At 35.1% G+C, this 8,909-nt stretch overlaps 1 protein-coding gene across 3 annotated transcripts in view; it reads right to left on the bottom strand.

Annotated features, from left to right (window-relative positions):
* The window catches only part of LOC106958876 (transmembrane protein 106B), a 14,035-nt gene extending 5,126 nt beyond the window's left edge, over positions 1–8,909 (bottom strand). The window contains exons 1-7 of one of the 3 annotated variants that reach the window (XM_015051025.1): positions 8,802–8,909; positions 4,928–5,137; positions 3,882–3,945; positions 3,592–3,751; positions 2,053–2,193; positions 1,186–1,235; positions 1,056–1,109 (exon numbers count right to left, since the gene is read on the bottom strand). In XM_015051025.1, coding sequence (XP_014906511.1) covers positions 1,056–1,109; positions 1,186–1,235; positions 2,053–2,193; positions 3,592–3,751; positions 3,882–3,945; positions 4,928–5,126 — 668 coding nt within the window. In that variant the 5' untranslated portion in view covers positions 5,127–5,137; positions 8,802–8,909. Of the gene's footprint in view, positions 1–1,055; positions 1,110–1,185; positions 1,236–2,052; positions 2,194–3,591; positions 3,752–3,881; positions 3,946–4,927; positions 5,141–8,801 lie in introns of all 3 variants that reach the window. The other 2 variants (XM_015051027.1, XM_015051026.1) reach the window with 2 other exon arrangements.

Raw genomic sequence — 8,909 nt, 5'->3', positions numbered from 1 at the left:
AATTTCTGATTTTCTTTTAGCAAATTTCACACTTTCAAACTCAGAAATGTCAATTTTTCTGAGGTCAACCTCAAACTTTCTGAATTAATTTTTTAGCAAATTTTAAACTTTCAAATTCAGAAATTTCTTAATTTTTCTCAAAACTTTCTGAAATTAATCTAAAAGTTTCAGAATACGTTTTTAGCATTTTTTTTATTTCAAATGAAGACATTTCTATGTTTTTTTTTTACTTCTGAGATTAATCTCAAACTTTCAGATTTTTAAAAAAATTATTTAGCAAATTTCTAACTATTCAAATTCAGAAATTCCCCCAAAAAATCTTTAGGAAATATTTGAGATTAATCTCTAAATTTCTGAGTTTTTTGGCAGAAAGTTTCTTCTCTTTTTTCTATCTAAAATGGCGTTAATACGGCATCGATCGTAGTTTAGCGATATAAAAATCACACTTCTTTATATGACTGGTGTCCTAAAGAAGCCAATAAAGTAGATATGTTTTCCAAGAGAAGTATTTATGTTTGTGTGGCTGTGAATACTGTGTCCTGCAATCACTAATAAAGATATATCATTATAATAAAAGTATTACAAAATATTGTGATAAATTCTAATTCCATATCTCTCACATCTAAATACATTAGTTTTTCTTGAAGGTTGGATAGATCCATTTTATTCCCTTGTTAACGCCATAAAAATCACATTTAAAAACAGACAAATGAAATGTTTCAAGGTTTAGCAGCAAATCTAATGGAAAGCAGCCGCAGACGTTCTGGATTTCTCTGCTTCTGCACTTCACAGTGATCATATTAAGATACAGACCTGCTGCATGACTTTGAGCAAATACAATTAGGTGAGCTAATTAAGCTCTGGAGAAATGTTTGCTTTGATAAAGATGATGAATGGAGGAGGAAGCAGAAGTCTTTGGGCGCTTCGGCTCCAGGCGGCTCTTCAACGTGTGTGGGTGCAACAATGTGAGCGTGGAGGAGGAAAATATTCGGGACCAATGAGACTCAAACAAATCCCTCACTGTTACAAGAACTTCAAATTAAAGCCATACTTACTGCATCATGACCACTATGTTGTGGACTTTAATAGTTGGTAAGGTGCAGTAATCACTAAAGGACAGAAAAAACAACTTGGAATGAAACGTATAAAGAATTTACTGATATTTAAGATAATCCGGATACTCACAACATGTAGCTCATCTCATCAGCGATGGTTGTGGGAACGGTGTAGTCAAGCTGCAAAACACACAAGACATTTAGAGAACTCAGCACAATTAAACACACCAATAACATCACAAGCTTTACTAAACATGTAAAAAAAAAAAAAATTGTTCAGTTAGTGCAGGCAGGAGTAAAAGCCAATCAAAAATCAATAATGGCAAAAACAATGTAAAAATAAACTTCAACAAACTGTCGTTGAAATGGCTCAGAGGGTGCAATTAGGAATCCTAAATATGATGCAAAATAAACAATAAAGCATGACATAGCTCAGAGCGCTAAGCACAGAATTAGACTGAATAGATCTGCTCTAATCGATTATCACGATACCCGATGTAGACGTTATTTTAAATATCAGAATCAATACAAACATTAGCATCCGATTGGTGCATCTCTAACTTTGAGATCAGAATCCTTTGAGATGCTTTAAACTTAGTTTTCAAGAACTTTTCAGACTCAGCCTACACTGCAAAAACACAACATCTCTCCAAGTATTTTTGGTCTACTTTGTAGCAGAAATATCTCAGTACACTTGAAATAAAACAAAATAAACTCATAAGCAACTTTTCAGCGAGATAAGGGAGCTTTACATACATAATTTACATAATTCCATAACATTGATGAAAAACTAATAGTTTCATTGGCAGATTATTTCACTTGCAAAGACATTTTCCCCATTTTATAAGTCAATTTATCTGCTAATGGAACCAGAACCTTTTCATCATTATACATTTGATTGGATTTTCTTCACTGTAGTGGCTTCAGGTGACTGCGACTCCATCTCTGAAACGCTGCTGCTGCTGTTGACCAGTGTAGTTACTGGTGTTGGGCCTACCTGCCGTTCATCCAGAGGCATGATCACCGTCGTGTTGTTGAATTTGGTTTTCCCAATCACTGTCTTGGAGAACTGCACCTGCGCCGTGATGTTGGTCACAGATATGGCGTAGTAATTGTTATTAGTGATGTTCAGAGTGTTCTGTTGGGAAGAGATTCAAGTGGAAATAAAGTTATTCTTTGGTTGGTGGAATTTATCACACAACGGACATTTTAATCTAATGTGGTGAGCATTTTGACAAAAGGAAACCCAGGGTTTCCCCCAGAAAACGTGGTGAGCCCGGCGGTTGGGCGCTACGGTAGTCATTCATCCAGCCGCTCGTCGTGTTTTTGGGTTAAAAAATTTTTAAAGTTGGCAGGAAATTTGAAAATATCACATGATAATTATGTGTAGTTAAAAAATTGGAAGGTTAATACCTCATCACCAACTATAAAGTCTTAAAAAATGTAAACATAAAAATAAAAAAAAATAAAAAAAACAATGCTTATCCCGGTAGGAACACAAGTAAAGCCTGGTGGCCCGCCAGGCTTATAATATACCGGTGGGAAACCCTGGAAACCCGTTTCTTAAAGAGGAAAGACCATATATGGACAACTGTTTTCTGTCAGAGTTAACAGTGCACACTGAGTGTCTAATTTATGACCCATAAACCAAACCATGTTTTAATGAAAGGTTTGGTTTAAGTCTACCAACTACAACAGATATATGGATTCAGGTTTGGAAGAGTTGTTGTGAGGAGTTCAAACCGTGTTTTTACTCTTCGAATAATAATAAATATATAAAAGTAATTTGCTAAACAAATTCAATAAGGTTTGATTCAACTGATTTGTTTTCTTTTGTTTGTCTACACACCAAAACGGGCAAATGTTTTAGAAAAATTTATAATGTTCTCCCTTTTTGGTTGTGATGATGCTGTATATTTTAGATTTCTACCCAACTACATTAGGTAGAAGCCTAATGTAGTTTTTTATCAGTGCTTTGTATTCTTGCCATTGACAGGAATTAAAATATTGTTTATCCATTTCTGTACTAATTCTGTCTTTTTTTTTTACCATTAGCTTCTTTAGTTTTGCTTGTTTTGTTAGCATTGTTTGTTTTTCTATTTTTGTGTTGTGTAGGGTTAGGGTTACCAAAACCTGATAAAAGTCTTCAGTCTGGTGCTTTGGTCTCAACTAGCCTTTTATTGAAGGACAATTTTGTTGACAAAAACTTCATAATTAATTTTTTTTTCTTTAATCTCCAGTTTTTAAAAGTCCAGAATTTAAAGTTTACCAATCTCTGGGAATCCATTTTGCATTATTATGACATTATCAATATCACTGCAAAAACAAAATCTTACTAAGTATTTTTGGTTTACCAAAATTGCTTGGTAAGATTTTGTATTTTGCAGTGATATTGCTTAAAAATGGTCTCAAAACAACATTTATTGCGATAATTTCTGGGCCAATTTATCACCCAGCAAAAGTTGTTATTCTGACAGGCCTAACATTGTTCATGGAAATGTTAAAAATGACCAAAATAAATGAAGTTAATTCTTACTGTAATGGTGAGATAGACAATTCGCTGCTCCTGATTATAGGAAACGTAGGCAGACTTAACCCCGACATACGTGACATCGATGGAGCGCGGGAAGAGAAAGAAAACGGCGAGGCAGGACAGCAGGAGGCAGAGAGCCACAGATATGGTGACGTAAAGCTTCCTGGAGGAGAAAGGAAACAAGAAGTGATGCTGATGGCTGCACACCTCTTCCTACTGCGGCTCCGTTTCATTTCATCAGACGGAAAACTACAACAGCTAATCCTTAAGACGGGGTCAGAGTGCAGACTTACGTCCTGCTTGGCCGGAGCCTTTGGTCACTGTATGGAATCAGAGCCACGAGTTGATTCTCCTGACCTGTTGGAAAAACAAACGGCTAAGAAGCAAGAAACAACATTTTACAATAAACAGAACTTAATGCTAAATGTTTCAGTGTTTATAATTCACTGATCTGATATTAATATCTGCATTGGCCCCAGCATTAAAAAAATTCTAGATATCTGTGATAATGTGCTGATCTATAGCAACAGCTCTATTCATTTATGACATCACTCTTTTTTACATTATATTTAGAAAAGGTCTGTCACTGTAGCAAATTTTGCTGGATGATAAATTGTCCCCTAATTATTGTGATAAATGATATTTGTTTTCAGACTAAATTCTCAATTTCTACACTTTTTAAGGCAACATTGGTTTAATTACCGCCATGATTGTTCTTTTAGCAAAAAGGCTCTTTTTCTGTATAGTCTAGCTAACAACTACTAAAATAGTTGATGATTAATTCAATTAACGATTAATCATGATTAATCATTTCAGCCCTAATGTGTGTAAATGCAAATGTATATATTTTAGTGCAGTTGTGGCTTAATTACTGCTCTGGGAATGTTGATTTTCAGCAAACTGCCTGCAGTTAATGATTAATATGATTAATAAATTACTAAAGAGAGTTGCTTTGAACCATAATGAATGAAACGGTCAACATTTTGATGTGCAAAGATGGCATTTGACAAAATGCAATGTTTACTGGTTTGTATTTTTATGATGCAAAGCACTTTGAACTACCTTGTTGCTCAAATGTGCTATTCAAATAAACTTGTCTGACAGATTAAATTAATGATTAATTCAAAAATGAATTAATCACAATTAATCATTTCTGCCCAAAACACAACATGTAAATCTTAGCTTGCATCCCAGATGTTTAACAACCTGAGATTCTCACTGCAGACACCAAAACACTGCATTACATAATTACACACAATCCACTTCAGCAGCTGCTGGTCAGGACCTTCTTGCTAAATACGGCTAAACAATCCAGCCTTGTATGAAATGAAGCGTTTACCTCGTGGGATTCTGCCAGTACCCTGGCATGTCGGGCACGTGACGCTGTCCCGTCCAGTGAACTCCACGTACGGGAACTGAGACACGTCTCCGTGCTTCCCATCGTCCTCCGTTTGACCGTCTCTGAACTCGCCAGCAGCCGTCAGCGCGTCTTGACTCTCGTCTTTGCTTTTGGACAAGTGTGACTGGCCCTTGCCCATGGCTGCTGCTGCTGCAAACACAAACAGAGCAAGAGGAAGAGAGACAGAGGAGCATGACGGTTGACTAACAACGTGCCAGGGAACCATTTGGATGTGAAATTGGAACTTGGACCAATTCCAGGAAATATTTCCCAGGAGAAGAAGCTGCAGCTGGTGCAAATGAAATGATCCTTTGTGACACCAAACACTAAGCTTATTATTAAATCAAATGTTTCTTGGATGTTCTAGTACTTTTGTCATTTCCCTCCTAGCCAGCTAAGTGGTTAAAAGGCATAATTAATTCTTAATTAGCTTTAAAACTGCCCTTTGGCAATAGTAAGCTTTGTTGGTGGGTACATATTTTCTCAACACTTGCATTCCAGCTGGTTTCATCAATATGTTTTGGTTTCCAACACAAAAACAAAAGTTTAACAGACTTTTTGTGAATATTTATTAGGCAAATTCTTCACAGTGCAGCAAAGTTAACACCTGAGTTAGTTTGTTTTTACTGACAGAGTCTCATTAATGACTAAAAACATTTCCGCTTCAGGTTTTTTTTTAACATATTCATACAATGATGGCAAGTCTGAAGCAGTATTTTCTAGTATTTAAAATAACATGAATTGCATAATTAAATTTGAATGAAGTGATGGTAAAAAGAAGAGCCCACTCTTCTTTATCCAGGACTTATTTAAATATAACCATAAATGTACAAAACAGCAGTTTCCACACTGTCAACATGCATTAGATAAGAACAAAACTGGCTCTCCCAGATTCAGGAGATGGAAAAAAAAACAGAAAACTCAGCCAGGTGTTGCTAATAAAATTCACTTCATTAACTGTTCAACAAGTCCCAGCAAATTCACCTTGAAATCATGTTGAACAAACTGAAGCTCCATTTCAGCCTCAGTTAGCATGTTAAATATTAAAGTTCATGACAGAAATGTTAGAAAAAGACTAAAAAGTTGAAAAAATTGCCCCTCTGTTTGGTTTTAAAAAAATTCAGGATCAGTATTTTTTTTAAATATGAGCTCAAAGTGTAAATGTTTGGCTGTAATCCAGAGCATTATGTTTGGAGAAAAATTATTTCTGATCTCCAAAAACGCCTCAATCCAACTCTCAGGTGTTAAAGAGTCTTTATAAAAACTAATATCTCTGCCACATCCTTTAAAAAAAAAAAAAAAAAAAAAAAAAAGTTTAACTTTTCAATAATCCAAAACCCATAGGGGGCAGTGTAGCGCAAAGCTGAAACCTCTCAGACAATCACATTGCTTCAAAACAACCATGACTTCCTGTTAGAAATTAAACATGGCTGCAAGTTTATTTTATTTTTAATGCTGTATTAGAATATAAAGTTATTAAAACAAAACAATGTGGATGGGGAATTATGTCAAAGCAAATGGATTTATTGGCGCGTTATTTGTCACAGACTCTGATGTTAATTACATTAAATATCAGTTTTTTCTATGTAAACATACAAACACAAATATGTCTCCACTTTGGTCAGAGTTATTAAAAATAATCGTTTTTATTTATATTAATAGTTTTCATATGGATGAAAAGAGCTCAATCAAAGTTTTCATTTTGACCATCTTTGTTTAATACGAGTGCTTTTGTACTCTTCAGTTTAACTTTAGTAAGCCTGAATTGACAGTCATGGATAAAGTTTCCCATGACTGTAGTTTATCTAATGAAGAATTTCCTTCTCTTAAGAAAGTTTGGTTTAGAAAAATGTCATCATTTGTTAATTATGGGTGTATTTTTATATTTCCTAAGAAACAACTGAAAGTGGTCTAAGGCCATTCTATCTGTGGTTTATGTCTTCCTGTGTCCATTTCCTGTCAGACAGGAAATGGCGGCTTGCTTTTAATTGGGTTCTGCAAGGGTTCTGTTAAAAGGAAATTGTTTCTGTCCAGTGCTGCCACATGCTTGCTCAATACAGAACATTGCTGACACATCAATGGCTTGTTCTCATTAGCTGAATTTCCTTAGGCTGCATGCTGTCAAATCTGAATTTCCCCTCCAGTCCTCAAAGCTTGTCGTCTTGTCCAATGTGTTTTTTTTTATATATAAATAATATGCCTTAGATGCATTGTCTTGTAAAGGTATCATTTGTTGTGGATAAGAACAACATAAACAGTTCAGTTCAATCATTTTAAATTTAAAGTTTTGTAAACAGGGCACTTTTTTTAAGCTGCGTCATATTTACTCTAACAGTTCAGCAGTTTCACCTTTGACTTTTCTAACCCGACATGCATATTTGCAAGCTTTTACTTATAAATTAATTTATATTAGAATCATATTTGGCTTTATTAAGAAAGTTTGTGCAAACAATCAACAATAAAAATATTTAAAATATAAATTAAAAAAGGCCAATTTTTTTGTGATACAAAGAAGGAAAACAAGTTTCAATTTGTGCAAAATTTGCATAATTTGGGCATCAATATGCCTTTTCCCCATTGTCATGTAATGTTTCTTTCTGTTTCTACATACATCATGTTATATTTTTATCATGTAAAGCACTTTGAACTGCTGAAATGTTCTAATGAAATGAGCTCGATATGTTTAATGTTTTGGTTTGGCCATGACAAAGCCCTGATCTTAATCCTATAGAGAAGTTGTGGGCAGAAATGACTCGACTCGGTTACACCGATTCTGTCAGGAAGAATGGGCCAGAACTCAAGCAGTTGAAGGAAAATCAACAAACTTGACCCAAGTCAAAGAGTTCAAAATACAACCTCTCATTCTGAAGGCATGTAATATATAAAAAAAGTTATATTCAGTAATTTAGAATTACTGAATAAAAGCCAGTTTTATTTTTTTCACAACATACCGACATATGATATGGTGACAGTTTTAACAAATATGTAAAAAATAAAAAATCTTTACAAAAGTTACATTCTGCAGCAATAGGAGAACCAGCCTTTTAAAATTAAGTGGGCTAAAAATTGTTTTAAAATTAGCTTATGTTTTTATACAGTCAGTTGAAACATAAATTTACAAATTATGAAAGGGAAAAGAAGGATATAAATATTTCTAATTGCATCCACCATATCAACCTATATTACTTGTAAAATTCTGATGCAGCTTTTGATTTTGGTGTGCCATCATTATTAGCTGCCCTTTACAAACTTTTCTAGAAGCGCCTCTGCACTTTTGACTATTTTTGTGTGGAAGTGTGGAGGTAAAGCCTTGGCTCCTTCCACTTAATAGTTTAATAGGTTTAGTCCGTTGTCGTCTGCTGATTATTAGGCCACACCAACCTTTGTCGACCTCATTCACTGACAGTTTTAATTAATTTCAACCGGACATATATAATACTGAGTGATGAAAACAGGCTGTGGTGTGTCCGTTTGCTGTTTGAATATTAAAACAAACCAGGCCTCCGCCATGCTGTTGCCACAGGAGCTAACCAAACACACAACGCACCGACCAGCCGGGGAGCAAAAGAAGAGCTAAACCTCTTTTAATCTCAACACTAAACGCGATTGTTATTTTATTTAGTTTATTCGTCCACATTTAGAAGAAACAGAATATTCTTTGGAGGCGTTAATACGACGCTCAAAATTACGTTTCACGACTAAAATGTTTGCTCGACGACGCATGTCGCGCGAGATTAGCCTCTAATCCAAACCGTTAAATACAAATAAATGAAAAACTACACAGGTGAATTTTTCTTTAAACGTGTGGTCTTACCTTTGATGGGTTTTATCCGAACTCGTCTCCCATCCGCTGTAAATGCTCGCCGTCTGTTTGGGTTCACGCAACAGACCAGAATTAGGCCGGCAACGCCCCTCGCCTCTC

The sequence above is a fragment of the Poecilia latipinna genome, unplaced genomic scaffold (genome assembly GCF_001443285.1).
Source record: "Poecilia latipinna isolate Pla-1442-1.1 unplaced genomic scaffold, P_latipinna-1.0 Scaffold1024, whole genome shotgun sequence".
NCBI classification, from domain to species: domain Eukaryota; kingdom Metazoa; phylum Chordata; class Actinopteri; order Cyprinodontiformes; family Poeciliidae; genus Poecilia; species Poecilia latipinna.
Note: the sequence above shows the minus strand (reverse complement) of the source record. Positions and strands in the feature narration are given on the sequence as shown.